Genomic DNA, 16,213 nt, shown 5'->3' on the forward strand with positions numbered 1-16,213 from the left:
TATTTATGCAAGTAGCAATAAAGCCAGGTAGTCTTATGAATGTTTATGATAATGCTCTATCTAGTGAAATGAAGACAAAATACAAGCAACCTTACCTGGATATCAGAGTAAGATCTGACAACATTCCTATTTGAAGAAGCAAACAGACAAAATCAATTTTACTGATGATTAAATCATGCTCTCATGAAATAATCTTTCAGTTATATAATTACTCTCTGAGATCACAATGGACCAAGTCACAGATATTATACTGATTTTCCCAGATTCTTAGATCTTCCCTGCTCTTAAAGGGCAGGAAATAAAATAATGCTTAATTTTACCAAAAAGAATGATTTTTCTTAACAAAATTAATAAAGTTCCTTAGTATCTAACATTATACTGAAGTCTAAATCATGAAACATACTTTAACACAAGCATACTTCAAAATGACTGCAAAAAATGAAATCAGAAAATAAGTTTAGTTTGGTGCAAAAATTTTTTTTAAATCCATGTATAGTTTTTCATAATACACATTTCAATGAATTCTGAAGATGTTCCACAGATATATACCTAGGTTTATGTATCTGGATACAGAATCCCAGGTTGATAACTAAACAGGGCTGGATGCATGTCAATCACTTTTCCTTAAGAAAAAGCATGTGGAGGGGCTGGTGCTGTGGAACAGCGGGTTAAAGCCCTGGCCTGAAGTGCCGGCATCCCATATAGGCGCCAGTTCTAGTCCTGGCTGCTCCTCTTCTGATCCAGCTCTCTGCTATGGCCTGGGAAAGCAGTCGAGGACGGCCCAAGTGTTTGGGCCCCTGCACCCACGTGGGAGACCCAGAAGAAGCTCCTGGCTTCAGACTGGCGCAGCTCTGGCCATTGCAGCCATCTGAGGAGTGATCCAGCAGATGGAAGACCTCTCTCTCTTTGTCTCTACCTCTCTCTGTAACTCTTTCAAATAAATAAAAATAAATCTAAAAAAGAAAAAAAGAAATTGTGCAGTGTTAAAAGAAAAACATGCGAAGTGTTGAAAGAGAAAGTAAAAGACTCTTGGCATGTATCACACTCTTAACTCATCTCAGAACCTTCTTCCTTCTACAGCTTAAAGAGGTATAAAAAAGCAGGTTGAAAAAAAGCAGGGAAAAACAAAAGGTTAACAGCAAGAAAAATAAAATTTAATTTCTTTTTTTTTAAAAGATTCATTTATTTATTTGAAAGGCAGAGTTACAGAGAAGCAGAGGCAGAAAGAGAGAGAGAATCTTCCACCTGTTGGTTCACTCCCCAAATGGCTGCATGGCTGGACCTGAGCTGATCTGAAGCCAGGAGCCAGGAGCTTCTTCCGGGTCTCCCACGTGGGTGCAGGGGCCCAAGCACTTGGGCCATCTTCTACTGCTTTCCCAGGCCATGGCAGAGAGCTGGATCGGAAGTGGGGCAGCTGAGACCCCAACCAGTGCCCATAAGGGATGCTGCCACTGCAGGCGACAGCTTTACCCACTACAGCACAGCTCTGGCCCCTAAAATTTAATTTCATACTCAATGTAATTAACACTCTATGCCAGGTATTTTATTGGTGCTGTGAAATACAGAAGCAAATAAAAATGCAAGGAACCAACAGTGCACGTGGAAAGAGAAGGAAATTTAACTGGATGACACTAACGTGGTTTCAAAGTCAGGGAGGCAAATGAGAACACAGTGAGGGCTGTGGGAGGGCAGCATCCTCTCCATTCAGCTGCTCTCTCCCCCTTGCTCCTGCTGAGCCAACACTTACATCGACAGCGCTTCCACGTATGGTCCAGAGGCAGGGTGCTCCCTTACTCTCAGCTGGGAGAAACAAGCATCAGCATCACTAAGAACACGGCAAATATTCCATATGAAACTCTAAATGATCATTTTTTCTATATTTTGAGTTGAAGGTAAAGAAATTTATCTTAATCCAAAAATAAATACAAAAGTTCTCACAATAACAAGTATGTAAAGCATTAAGAAACTGCTTCAACACCCAAAACTGCTTACAGTAGTACAATACACAGTATACTCTAACAGCAAATGTCTTACTGGTTTTTTATTCTTAAGTTAAATCCTGTACTAGCTATTATTTAAATGCTTTTAAATATCTCTCTAAAACATAATCATTAAATTTTAGATATTTACATTTTTTCATTTACATTTACATTTGAAATTCTGTGACCATACATTTTAAAACATACATGAAAGTACTTCAAAACTGTCATGGAAAAATGTAAATGAAAAATAAGCTTATTGTGGTACAAAATCAAAAACAAAAGCACCCTTGAAATCCACGTACACTCTCTGCGTAACATGTATTGTCCATGAACTTTTGAAGTACATCTACAGAGGCCACAGAAGAAAATGTCAACTTCTGTCTAAAGGCAAATGACTTCTTTAGATTTTTATTTCTTGTGCTCCAAGGTCCTTTGTAAAATTAAAAATTTTAATTTCAAATAGAAGTTTAAAAGTTTACTTATTTGTGAAACTTTGTATTGCACAAACCATCTACAAAATATCATTCTGCTAAATAATCCACTAAAATAAATGCTCTGTAATAAAAATACAACTTTACAAACTTACTGCCTATAGTTTTACAGACTACTAAGTTGGTCCTTGACTTACATGATCCAATTAAATCTTGGAACAAATATTTTATGTTTAACTTTTACACAATACGTCATTAAAACAAATATAGGTTAAATTTTAATGACTGCGGCGCCATGGTTCACTAGGCTAATCCTCCACCTGCGGCACCAGCACCCCAGGTTCTAGAACCAGTTGGGGCGCCGGTTCTGTCCCGGTTGCTCTTCTTCCAGCCCAGTCTCTGCTGTGGCCCAGGAAGGCAGTGGAGGATGGCCCAAGTGCTTGGGCCCTCCACCCGAATGGGAGACCAGGAGGAAGCACCTGGCTCCTGGCTTCGGATCGGCACAGCGCGCCGGCCGCAGCGGCCATTTGGGGGATGAACCAACAGAAGGAAGACCTTTCTCTCTCTCTCTCTCACTGTCTACGCTTCCTGTCAAAATAAATAAATAAAATAAAATAAATTTAAAAAAATTTTAATAACTAACTGAATTTCCATTAGTGATACTGTTCAGTCTAGTTTCTAAATAACAATGTAATTAAGACTCTGGATTCCAAGAATTTGCTATCATATAACAATATTTTAGGAAAAATTTAAGTCATAGCATCTGTAGACCTCATGTAGTTATTTGCATTTAAACAAGCAGAAATTAAAACAAATAAAAAAATGCTTTAATCTTACCGGCTGCTTTCTCTGCCCATTTTCACCTTTACAAACCAAAAGGTCATGAATTTTTTCATTATATACTTCAAAGAAGCTCATTTCAAGGTGATAGCTGACCTAATAGGAATAAAAAGACAGCATTGAATTTATTTCAAAATTCTTTGCATGTTTTACAAATCATATATCTGATATTGAGTCTAGTACACACAATACATGAAGAACTCTTTTAAGACAACAACAAAAAGACAACAAATCTAATATAGAAATGGGCAAAGGCCTTTTTTTTAAAATGTATTTATTTATTTGAAAGGCGGAATTAGAGATATTCCCTCCTTTGGTTCACTACCCAAGGGCTGCAACAGCTGGGGCTGGGCCAGGCCAAAGCCAGGACTCTGGAACTCCATCCAAGTCTCCCACATGAGTGGCAGGGACCCAAGCACTTGGCCATCTCCTACTGCTTTCCCAGATGCTTCAGCAGAAAGCCGGATCGAAAGTGGAACAGCTGGGACTCCAATCAGTGCTCATAGGGGATGCCAGCATCGCAGGAGGCCGTTTAACCCACCGCGCCACAACGCCGGCACAAAGGTCTCGAAAAGACATTTCTCCAAAGCAGATAAACAAATAGCCAAAACACATGAGTAGACACTCAGTTTCATTTGTCACTAGCAAAATGCAAATCAAAACTACAATGAAAACTACTGTACGTAGCCACCATGATGGCTATAATGAGCATAACAACAAAACACAAAACACCAAGCACTGATGAAGAAGTAGAGAAACTGCAAGGCTCTACCACTGCCGGGGGAAACAGAAAACGGTGCGGATTCCGCGAAAGGTTGGACATAGAATTCCCACATGACCCAACAAATGAACTCCTAAACATCGGAAAGACTTGAGAAGAGGTTTGCAAAGAAAAATTTGTTCACTAGGGCCAGCACTGTGGCGTAGCAGGTAAAGCCGACGCCTTCAGTGCCACCATCCCAAGTGGGCGACTCGAGTCCCGGCTGCTCCACTTCCAATCCAGCTCTCTGCTATGGTCTGGGAGGGCAGTGGAAGATGGTCCATGTCCTTGAGCCCTTGCACCCACGTGGGAGACCCAGAGGAAGCTCCTGGTTCCTGGCTTCGGATCGGCACAGCTCTGGCTGTTGCGGCCAACTGGGGAGTGAACTAGCGGATGGAGGACTTTCTCTCTCTCTTTCTCTGCCTCACCTTCTCTCTCTGTGTAAATCTGACTTTCAAGTAAATAAATAAATCTTAAAAAAAAAAAGAAAGAGGGCCGGCGCCATGGCTTACTAGGCTAATCTTCCACCTTGCGGCACCGGCACACCGGGTTCTGTCCCAGTTGCCCTTCTTCCACGCCAGCTCTCTGCTGTGGCTGGGGAGTGCAGTGGAGGATGGCCCAAGTGCTTGGGCCCTGCACCCCATGGGAGACCAGGAGAAGCACCTGGCTCCTGCCTTCGGATCAGCGCGGTGCGCCGGCCACAGCCATTGGAGGGTGAACCAATGGCAAAGGAAGACCTTTCTCTCTCTCTCTCTCTCTCTCTCTCACTGTCCACTCTGCCTGTCAAAAAAAAAAAAAAAGAAAGAAAGAAAGAAAAATTTGTTCACCAACGTTCACTGCAGCGTTAATCACAACAGCCAAGAGGTGGAAACCACCTAAATGTTCACCAAATGATGAATGAATGAACAAAACTGGTATATTCATACAATGGAATATCATTCAACCATAAAAAGGAGTTCAGTCCTAACATATGCTACAATACGGATGAACCTCCAAAACACCATACTCAGTCAGAAAAGCTTGTCACCGGGGCCAGCACTGCGACACAGTAGGTAAAGCTGCCACCTGCACTGCCAGCGTCCCATATGAGCACCAGTTTGAATCCCAGCTGCTCCACTTCCAATCCAGCTCCCTGTTAATGCAGCTGGGAAAGCAGCAGGAAATGGCCTAAGTACTACGGTCCCTGCACCCAAGTAGGAGACCTGGAAGAAGCTCCTGGCTCCTGGCTTCGGATCAGCACAGCTCCAGCCGTTGTGGTCATTTGGGGAATGAACTAGCAGATGCAAGACCTTTGTATCTGTCTGTCTGTCTGTCTGTCTCTCTCTCTCTCTCTCTCTCTCACTGTCTGTAACTCTACCTCTCAAATAAGTAAATAAAATCTTTAAAAAAAAAAAGATTCAGTCCAACCCAATACACATTTCTTAAGTACCTATGTACTGTGTGCATGGTTTTAGGTTTTAATTACAGTAAGATGTGAAGAATGTCAAGCCCAGGTTCTAGCCCATGAGGCTACCATCTCAGAAAATACAACATACATTCCAATGAGACAAAGTAACAGAATCAAAATGAAGTAATAACTATAAATAAATGACACACCAGAAAAGGAAGAAATTAGGGTGGCCAGAGAGGTTGCAGGAAAAGAAAACAGAGTGTGAGACAGGAGACTTGGGCGGAGCATTCTTCAGGTAGGACCGCTCCCTCTGAGCACAGCATGTGCTCAGGACAGGAAACTGGAAACTGATCTGATTAAGATGGGACCTTAAATCAATAATCCTTCCTCATGGGGAGAAAGCGATCAGCAGACTAAGTAGCACTGAGCTACTTCTCCTAAAGACTCAAAAAGATAAGGCAGAGAGGACAAAAGAGGGAGTTTCCTATTAGAGAAATACATTTCTTCAACTGGCTCAGAAGTGAGTCAGCAAGCACCCAATACCAATGAGTAGAAGTTTCAAAGGAGTTTCAGAGAGATTTAGGCTCAATTCAAGTACTTACTGTGCCCTACTAGGTGCAAAGCACTCTTCTAGGAACTGTGGGAGGATCTGAAATGACAGCGGAAGAACTTGCAGCCTAATGAGAGGCGACACAGCACGAGCAGATTACAGCTGGTGTCGAGGGAGAACAGAGCACTTCCGAAGAGAACAGGTACATGGGAACGTCGCGTAACCGACTGTGAGGTCACTTACAAACCCTATGATATACAGGCATGGGGGGAGCTCAGAATTCATCAAACCTCTTTTCTACATAAGATAGGGTGTCATGTACTCAGTGTTCCGGGAGGACTTGGAAAACTGTAGTAGGGAGCCAGTTAGGACAGGTGACCAGGGCCACGACGCAGAGGACCATTCTTCTCCGTTGAGGTTCCTGCATTTCTAGCTCATGCTGAGGGTGACGGTGCCTTTCTCATGTTTGTTTGAGGACTGTATGAGCTCATCTATGTTTTGATGTTTTAAGTCCTAGCTGGCACATATGAGCCCAACTAAGAGACTAGTTATACCAACTCTGGAGTTACTGAGGATGGTAGAGGGTAACAGAACGTGAGTAAGGTAAACAGAGGGTGAGACAGCCAGATAGATGTTCTGTTAACCTCATCATCTGTTTTCTTCTCCATGTTGACTCAGAAGGAAGCTGAGTAAACTGTTCAAGATCGCACTGCCAGTGAAGGTACGGAGCTTGAATTCAAACTGAAATAACCTACCTTCAAAGTCAGCTGCTCAATTCAACACCTCCCTCAGTGATAAAGCCATTCCACAAAAAAACTGAGCCCGTTACGTGATGTCTTCCACAGCCCTCTGTCTCTATTTGATGTTCTCTCTCAGAGAGTATGAGCTCATTCTCTCTCTTCCCCTAGCTTCTACTTCCTTCTAAAATCTCAAGCAGCCAGTAGAGGATTCAGCCCCTTAAGCCCAGTTTTCTCACTCACATATTCCCACTAAACCTGGACTTGAATCACATTTGATCTGAAATTCTCCAGATTACCTTGTTTCTACTGATTCTCCTCCCTCTCTTATTTTCCACGGAAGCATTGTGTACGAGGTTCAGGGGAGACAAGTAACGGGAGGGCACTGTATCCACAGGGAGACGCAACTCAGCATACACTCAATTCTGCGTTTCTTCTCAGGTTCCCGTCAAAAGCTAGTCTAGCTCTCTAAGCAGAAACTAGTCCCTTCTCCTTCACCCTCCATTCCCAATACTCAAGTCTCATCAGTTCTACCTACTAAGATCTCCACCCCCACTGTCACCAGTGTGACTCCTTGTCATGTCTTGTATAGCTCAAAACCCACAACTGGTCTCTCTGCATCCAGTCCCACTTCCCTTTAATCTGATTTCCACATGGCAGCCAGTGGGGTACGTGCATGTCTGTGTGTGTGTGTGTGTGTGTGTGTGTGTGTGTTTAAAGAGCAAATATGACTGTTATTTTCCTGCTTAAACTCTTTCCACCAGGGTAATCATTTGGCCTAGTAGTTAAGATGTCTACATCTCCTATCAAAGTGACTGGATCTGATTCCTGCACCTAGCTCCAGCTTTCTCCCTGGGAGGAAGCAGGTGATGGCTTCCTATGGATCTTTGCCCCCCACATGAGATTCTTGGATTGAGTAAATAGCTCCTGGCTCCAGCCCTGCATTTGGGGAGTGAACAGACAGCATGAGCTCTCTGTTTTCTCTCAAGTAAATTTTTAAAAATCCATCCTTCACCTTCTAGATTCAAGAAAGCATGCTTTATAAAGCCTTTCATGAGCCAAGTTCTGTCTGCCTCTCTGATTTCATCTCTTGTCACCCTCCGCCCTCAAATTCATGCTCAAAACAAAGTAAACAATTTATAGATTCCCAAAGGCTCTGTACTTCCTTGTTTTCAGATTTTTGCGCGTCTACTCCGTCTGCCTAGAATGTGCTTCTTCTTCTTTCCCAAGGTAGTAACTGCTGCATCCTTCCTTCAAAAGCAAGCTCAGGGGGCCGGTGCTGTGACACAGCAGGTAAAGCCGCCACCTGCAGTGCCAGCATCCCATAAGGGCGCTGGTTTGAATTCTAGCTGTTCCACTTCTGATCCAGCTCTCTGCTATGGCCCGGGAAAGCAGCAGCAGATGGCCCAAGTCCCTGCTCCTGGCTTCAGATCGGCCCAGCTCCAGCCATTTGGGGAGTGAACCATCAGATGGAAGACCTCTCTCTTTCTGCCTCAGCCTCTCTGTAACTCTACTTTCAAATAAATAAATAAATCCTTAAAAAAAAAAAAAAAGTGAGCCAACTAGTTCTCTTTAACAAAAACAAAAAGCAAGCTTAGTTGCTCCCTCCTTTCAGAAAACCTATCTCCCTCCAATCTTACATGTCCTCACATGTTCACTACGGTCTGCATGTGTCTTCCAAAAACTTCATGCTGGGAACTTAATCCCTGAATTCATGTTGATGGCATTTGGAGGGGGGCCTTTGGGAGGTGATTAGGTAGGCAGGGCCTTCGTAGTGGCTTCACACGACAAGGAAGAGAAACCTGGCCTTGCGCATGCCTGCCCTCTCATCAAGTGATGCTGTCCACCAGCAGAGAGCTCCTCACCACATTCCAGCACCTTGATATCGACTTCAGAATGTGAGAAGCAACTCTCTTCTCCTGTAAATTACCTGGGCTGTGGTGTTGTTACAGCAACAGAAAATGAACAGAGACATGTTCCATCACACTATTTCATTTAGCTAATTGATAGAACTGGGTTGTTCACTGGCCCATTTCTCCCATTATACTCTCTTGGCCACAGGGACTCAGTCTTTTAACTCCAAAGTTCCAAATCTAGCACAGTATTTTCCCAACTTCCCTTATCATAACAATTACTAGGGAAAATTATAAATACCAGACTGCACCCCAGACCAACTGATTCAGGATCTCCAGGAGATTTTTAGGAATCTCACACACACTGGCTGCCCCTTTCTCATCCCTGGGGATCCTTATAATCAAGCAAATTTGAAGAAAACCTGGTCTAACAGAGGGCCTGGCCACAGCAGATACTCTGTAAATGTAGTAAATATCGAAACGAACACATGAAAAGGGAAGCCAGCACGGACTGCTCAGGTATGGTACAAAGAAAAAAGCAAAACTTTCAAAGTTGAATCTCAGGGCCACTGCTGTGGCACAGCAGGTAAAGCCACCACCAACAGTGCCAAAACCCTATGTGGGTGCTGGTTCAAGTCCCAGCTGCTCCATTTCCAATCCAGCTCTTTGCTGCAGCCTGGGAAGGCAGCGAAAGATGGTGGAAATCCTTGGGCCCCTGCACCCGTGTGGAAGACTGTGTAGGAAACTCCTGACTCCTGGCTTCGGCTCAGCACAGCTCCAGCCGTTGAAGCCATCTTGGGAGTGGGCCAGCGGATGGAAGATTCTCTCTCTCTCTCTCTCTGCCTCTCTGTAACTCTGTCTTTCAAATAAATAAATAAATCTTAAAAAAAAAAAAAAAGTTGAATCTGAGCTCAGACTCAACTTCACTACTCTCTCTGCTTCACCTTGTTCAAAAGACTGCCGGCTGTCCTTGGTAAGTCTGTGCATCTGCCTGACTGCAGAGACACAGGCCACGGCACAGTTACCACACCAAGAGCTACAACACATACACAAAAGGAATAAAGCAAAAAATGTAAAGACAGAATAAATGGCCCCTCTATCACTCTCTGTTCCCAGGAAAAAAAAGATTCGGAATTCGGAATCCCTACCTTCACTCTTTGTATCACTGTTCCAAAGGGATGATCTAGAAATTAGAACGATATTTTTGTATCCTAGCTTAAATATTTCCTTGGTAGTCATGACTTTGATTTGAACTTGAACATACCTCTTGGGTTTGTTTTTTGGCTACTTGAGCAAAAAGATCTTCACAAAATCTTGGAATTATTCCTGGTTCTTCACTAAATCCCATCATCCTGAAAAATACATCATGAACAAGGGAGAAGTAATACTCATTAGTTTAGGCTTTTTAAAGATTTTTATAAATGTGTATATATTTATGTATTTGAAAGGCAGAGTGACGGCGAGATCTTTCATCCATAACAGCTAGAGCTGGGACAGGCCACAGCCAAGAGCCAGGAACCCCACCTAGGTCTCCCACATGGGTATTCTGGGCCCAGATACTGCGGTCCTCTTCTGCCGCCTTCCCAGGTGCATTAGCAGGAAGCTGGATTGGAAGCAGAGCAGCTGGGACTCAAACCAGCATCCCAATGTGGGATGCCAGTGTTGCAAGCAGAGGCTTAACCTGCTGCACCACAACACATGCCCAGATCAGGGTTTTAAAAAATTACCTGTGGGGGCCAGCACTGTGGTATAGAGGGTAAAGCCGCTGCCTGCAGTGCTGGCATCCCATATAGGGGCCAGTTCGAGTCCCAGCTGCTCTACTTCTGATCCAGCTCTCTGCTGTGGCCTGGGAAAGCACTGGAAGATGGCCCAAGTGCTTGGGACCTGGCACCCAAATGAAAGACTCAAAAAAAGCTCCTGGCTCCTGGCTTTGGATCAGCTCAGCTCCCCAGTCGTTACAGCCATTTAGGGAGTGAACCAGAGGATGGAAGACCTCTCTCTCTCTCTGCCTCTGTAACTCTGCCTTTCAAATAAATAAATAAATCTTTTTAAAAGATGCATGAAAAAATGACCTGTGGAGAATGAGTTGGGGAGGGAGCGGAAAATAACCTAATCAGGTCTCACAGGTAATATATATGAATCTGGGCTCTACAGCTAGCCCTGCTCAAGTCTAGGTCTTAATTCCATCACTTACTAGTTCTGTGACCTTGGACAAGACACTCAGCACCACCAAACCTCCATTTCCTATTCTGTAAAAGGGAATAGAAGTATCTAATCCAGAGGGTACTGTGAGACAGTACAAGCAAAGCCCTTAGCACAGTGCCTGGAATACAGTAAGAACTCAACGAATGTTAGCTGCTATTAAAATTCTGAGCACCTCTTTCTAGGACAGGAACTAGACCATAGCTTCCATTTATCTCTTATTTCTGACCCTCATAACAATGCCACAAGCTAGCCTCTCTGGGCTGCAGCTCACACAGCAACAGAAGTTACAGTAAAATGGAGCCGACACTACTTTCAAGGTCAACTCTATCTCGTGTAAACAGAAGCCCAGGGGTTGGAAAATTTGCCCAAATTTACAGAACTCGTCTATGAAATGGATGAGACCTGAGCCCAGATCTGTGTGGTTTGCAGACCACATTCTTTTTCTATTAACCATGCCGCTTCTCACAAAAGATGTAAACATTCCTGGACAACCGTATGTGTAATACAACTTACGTATACGACTTTCCAGAGCCAGTCTGCCCATAGGCAAAGAGACAGGTATTATAGCCTTCAAAGGCTCTTTCCAGGAGCGGTGCTGCTAGTGTCTCATAGACAGCTGTCTGGCTAGCATAGCGAGGATGGCATTCATCAAAAGACCAGAATGACACGGAATAAGTAAATGTGTAAGTTTGCTTCATGTCGGGATATTCCACAATTATCTCTTCCCCATTCATGAAGACCACCTGGGATGCTTTTTCAATCTTTTCTCTAAAAAGAAACACAAAGAAAAAAAATCAAGTTACTGTCATTACTATGGGCACTATTCACATAAAACTAAGTCCAACACTTCTTCAAGGCAAGACAATTCTTTAGCTTTATGAAGAAAATGTAGATGAGCAAACATAATTCTAGTGGGCTCCAGCATCACCATTCAAAGACGAAAACAGAATTCCAGAATTCTTCATCAGTAAACCTGACCTACTTATACAAGATTTTTTTCTCTTTTTTTTTTTCCTCTTGAAATACACCTTTCCCCATCTCACCTATTACAGACTACTCATATCTGGAAACATTGTTATTATAAAGAAGTTTTAGGGTACAAATCTATACAAAGCTGGCCCAAAATACAACTGCCACAAACTCAGTGTAATAGATATTGGAATCCTAAGTTCCTCTGGCTCCTGACTGCCATCACTGTCAATCCAAAGGTCCTCCTTCCTCTAATACTTCTCCCTTAAAACCACGAATCTTCATGCGCATCCTCTTGGAGCTCAGGCCAGCACAGAACTCTCTCTCCCACTCAAGATCTTTCTTGCCCAGATAGCCATCTGCCCCTTCCTCACTGCCCTCAGCCCACCCCGGACTCTGCTCTCAATCAGACCTTGTCTATCAGCCACCCACCGCCTCAGCCTGCCAGGTGCCACTGCACACCAGAGCCTTCTGGGCTTGGCTGAGGAGCCTGCACCAGGCACCTGACCTTTACAAAGTTCTCCCTGTTACACATTCACCTCGGGCTTTTCGCTGCCAGCTGCTCTTTCTGGCACAGTTCTTGAGGCTTTGCAGTTAGCCTTCAGGACCTTCTCCAATCAAACCCTCCCTGCTCTCTCCTGTCTCCAACTCATTTTCACTGAAAAGGCCTTCCAGCACTGTATAAGTTGCTCTGACTCCGTTAGGTTCAAACTGGAGGCCCTTTCCTAAAGCAGCAGCCACCACCTGCTCTCCTAACTTGCACAGATACACAGCATCAAGTTAGAAACTACAGTTCTGCTGACTTTCTCAAGCTGCCCCCAACCTCCGACTGTCCCGCATACAGTCACTTCTGGGGATATTTTCACCAAAATACAAACTGATGAATCACTACTTTCATAACCACTATTGATTATTCAGATGGAGATGAAGATGACCAGCAATCTGAAAAGGGTTTTAGAAGATCTCTCTGGTGGAATGGGTGACCAATCGTAGCTCTTTTTAATGGAAAGGTAGAAGATTCCAACATATATTGCAGATTTGAAAGAAGATAGCATTAAAGACTCAAGTGGCACAAACTTAAAGAGCAGTATCTAGAGCAACTTACATATAAAAAATGAGGAATTCATTTTAAGTTATCAACATGTTATCACTAAAAGCTCTCTATAAAGATATTGCCAACAAATGTGAAGGTGCACAAGGACACTTTCCAAAGGCAGAGAGAAGTTAAAATCAAACATCTCTAGTTCAGTAGACTCCAGGAGGGGCTCCCTACCTCTTGCTGAAGGGCCTTACGCGTACTGCCACTGTCACTTGACTGTTCTCCACTTTGCAGGTGTCGGCTTCCACAGAGGCGTTCAGAATCGCACGCTCTTCTTCGGGAGGCAGTGTTTCTTCTGGCGCCCGGTCCCTCCTGCCCTCAGGAGGAGGACTTTTCGGCCTTTGTTTAAGGTGAAGGCTCTGTGTCCTGTTCTTGAGTACCGACGCAGCCGGGCTCTTAGGCTGCGACACGCTGCCCTTCGCCGTCACGTTATGTTCTGCTGAAAATTTAGTGGGTGTTTTCCTGTCTAAGCTTCCAAATTGATTTGGATTTTTTGCAACGTGCTTGCCAATACCTCCATGATACAGGCTTCCTGTTCCCGACACTCTGCTATCCGACTTGCTCTGAACTGGCTTCGCTGCCAGGTGCCCTACCCTACCAACTTCAGTCTGCCCCCGGGGGCCCGCGGGGGCCCCACTGCCTAAGTGCTTCTGTGAAGAACCGTCACTTGCCCCGCTGGGAGCAGGACATGGTTCCCTGCATCTCTCGGCAGCCGCCACTGCAGTGTCTTTTAGGTCTTTGGCTGAAGGACCAGAAGATGCGACAAAAGCGCTCGGATCATTATTTGCCCTCTTTACGCTGGTTCTAGCGCCTTCAGGAGCACAGACGTTTTCTGCTTCCCGCCTCACACTCTGCGTTCTTTTCCACTGTTCCACAGACTCTGCTTTAGCACGACGCTGCAACGTAAGACGCCTCCCTCCCGCTTGTTCGGCAGTGTCTCCCAGCTCACTACCAAGCAAAGATGACTCCTTGTTCCTTGTAGCTCTTCTCTGAAGCGTCAGTCTACCCACAGGACTGGGGGTAACAGGGGCATCTCCTGTTTTTTTACAGGCAGAAATAACATAGGAGCTATGTGTGTCTTTGGCTTTACTTGCAGATCTCAATAACGGGTCGCCATTTTCACACTGAAACGGCTGTGACTTCAGAGGCAGCTTAAATCTGCTACCGTGGGCGAGGGCGCTCCACGACGCAGGGACACCGAGGATGTCACTGCTATTTCCATCAAGAGCAGCCATTTCAACCGCAAGTTATTAAAAAGAGCGCTGCTGAAGGACCTAAACTCTCCTTTGGATGTCCATTCGATTTCCAACCATCTCTCGTGTACCACGTCCCAGAAATACCTGCTGACCTACAGAAAAAGAAAAAAAAAAAGAAGTTAGATTGTACAAGCTTTAAAAACAGAAACTTCCAGTGTGTAGGACACTTCCCAGAGACAGTCATTAGACTAAATAAATCTTAGTTTCCAACGCAGATACGGCTCCCAGCAACCTCAGACAAATCTCTCCTCTCAAAGAATTTACAAGCATTACTGAAAAAAGAATTTACGTCCCTGTGTCCCCATACGCACCAGGCCCTCAGAGAGAGCCAGCTGCAATTTTCAAAGACAGGACCTCTACTCTCATTTCCTCAGTCTTGGAAGAGCACACAGATGACCCCTGACCCAGGCCAGGTTGGCCCAATGACTTAAAGATGTAGCAAGTGCAAGTCCCCAAGTACCCAACTGGCAGCGTGGAATACAGGACTTCCATAAACACCTGGCAGATGCGTGTTGAGCACAGGGAACTACAATGACGGGGTCACCGGGCCCATCAATCCCAAATCCGTAGCAAAGTCAATGAAACAGGTGCTGAAAATTAATTGTGCGCGTGTCGAGAAAAACTGCAACACTAGGTAAGCAGGCAGACAACAAGCAGACAGGGGCTTATGTAAATACAAGTCAAAAGTCCCTACAGGGCATTAAATTGAATTAAATGGGAACAGCAGTGACAGCTCCGCCCACCCCCGCCCCCCCCAACTTCTCATCAGAGTCCCCGGCCGATGCACACGCGTCTCCCAGCCCGGCTCAAGCTCCTGCAGACTACCGACAGCGAGGACAAAGCCACGGAAGCTCGCGGTTCCGAGGGGCTTCCGAAGCCCCCATCAGCATGCCGTGACCTGACTAAAACAACCCGAGCCCCCTATCGCGAAACGACACGGATCCACACGGGCCGGGGCTGTCGCGCTCCACGGGCGACCTGAAGCCGCGCAGGGCAAGTCAGCCGCGGTCCCAAACCCAACTTGCCGCTGTCTCCGTCGTCCTCACGGCTGAGCCCCGGGACGGACGCCACGCCAACCGCCGCGGCGCCCCTCGGCGAACCCGGCAGCCCGGCTTCCCGGCGCCCGCCTCTCCTCCCGGGACCCCTGAGCCGCCGACCAGACGTGCTGAGGAACCGGGAGAGCGTCCTGCGCAAAGCCCAGGCGCGCGCACCGCCGCGGCTCCCCTCAGCGCCCACGTCTCGGGGACCCCCTCTCTCGAGGCCGTCCCCACGCCTCTCACGGCCCCCAGCGCCAACTCCCGCAGGGGCCGTAATTTGAATAGGCGCCCCGCCTTCTGATTGGCTTCTGGACGTCGCGTCGGGCGCCGCGCCTTCACTTCCTCCCGCCCCCGGAAGCGCCGGCGGTTGGCTCCGGCCGCCGTGTAGAAACACAAGACCCGCCCCGCCTCGTCTCCCAGGCAACGGTCCCGCCCTCCGCCGGGCTCGGGCGCCCGTAAAGCCCACGCAGCGGACACGCGAGAGCGCGACCGCGATGCTTTTGTCCTTAGTGCAAAGGAACATGGTCTGTAGTCCTATGCCGAAGACTTACTGTAAATTGTTATCCGTCCCAGCGTAATTGTCCAGGAAGACTTTGAAACCTTAAAAAAATACCAAAAAATCACCAATCATAAACAAGAAATAAAAATTTTTAATAAGCAAAAAGTACAGAAAATGGAAATGCATAAAATGGGAGACCAGAACTGGCTCCAACTACTTAAACAAAATTGAAGGAATGAGAAAGTAGTCATTCTAAAAACCATTCCAAAATTTAACTAAAATGTAGTTGCAGGGAAACTGCCACAAAATAGAATACAGAATTTTTCAGATCTACAGGAAAAAGACCAGTTTAGAAGCACAAGAGAATATGATAAAGGAAAAGCCTAACAAATGCAAATATATGAAATTGAGGGGACCACATTGTGGTGTAGCTGGTAAAGCCGCCGGGCATCCCATATGAGCATGGGTTCAAGTCCCGGCTGCTCCACTTCTGACCCTGCTCCCTGCTAATGGCCTGAGAAAAGCAGCAGAAAATGACCCAAGTCCTTGGGCCCCTGCTCCCACGTGGGAGACCTGGAAGAAGCCCCTGGCTCCTGGCTTCAGCC

General features: G+C 45.7%; 1 protein-coding gene across 2 annotated transcripts in view; it reads right to left on the reverse strand.

The window, feature by feature from the left end:
- The window catches only part of KIF14 (kinesin family member 14), a 70,511-nt gene extending 55,065 nt beyond the window's left edge, over positions 1-15,446 (reverse strand). For both annotated transcript variants that reach the window (XR_016219531.1, XM_017347875.4), the window contains exons 1-7: positions 15,098-15,446; positions 12,991-14,164; positions 11,262-11,516; positions 9,808-9,895; positions 3,251-3,349; positions 1,748-1,800; positions 96-126 (exon numbers count right to left, since the gene is read on the reverse strand). Coding sequence is in view for 1 of the 2 variants with exons in the window: in XM_017347875.4 (XP_017203364.1) it covers positions 96-126; positions 1,748-1,800; positions 3,251-3,349; positions 9,808-9,895; positions 11,262-11,516; positions 12,991-14,051 (1,587 nt within the window). In the remaining variant the exon portion in view is untranslated. The remainder of the gene's footprint in view (positions 1-95; positions 127-1,747; positions 1,801-3,250; positions 3,350-9,807; positions 9,896-11,261; positions 11,517-12,990; positions 14,165-15,097) is intronic.
- Positions 15,447-16,213: the final 767 nt, after the last annotated feature.

The sequence above is a fragment of the Oryctolagus cuniculus genome, chromosome 13, assembly GCF_051225735.1.
Source record: "Oryctolagus cuniculus isolate XC-2025 breed Fujian yellow rabbit chromosome 13, ASM5122573v1, whole genome shotgun sequence".
NCBI classification, from domain to species: Eukaryota; Metazoa; Chordata; class Mammalia; order Lagomorpha; family Leporidae; genus Oryctolagus; species Oryctolagus cuniculus.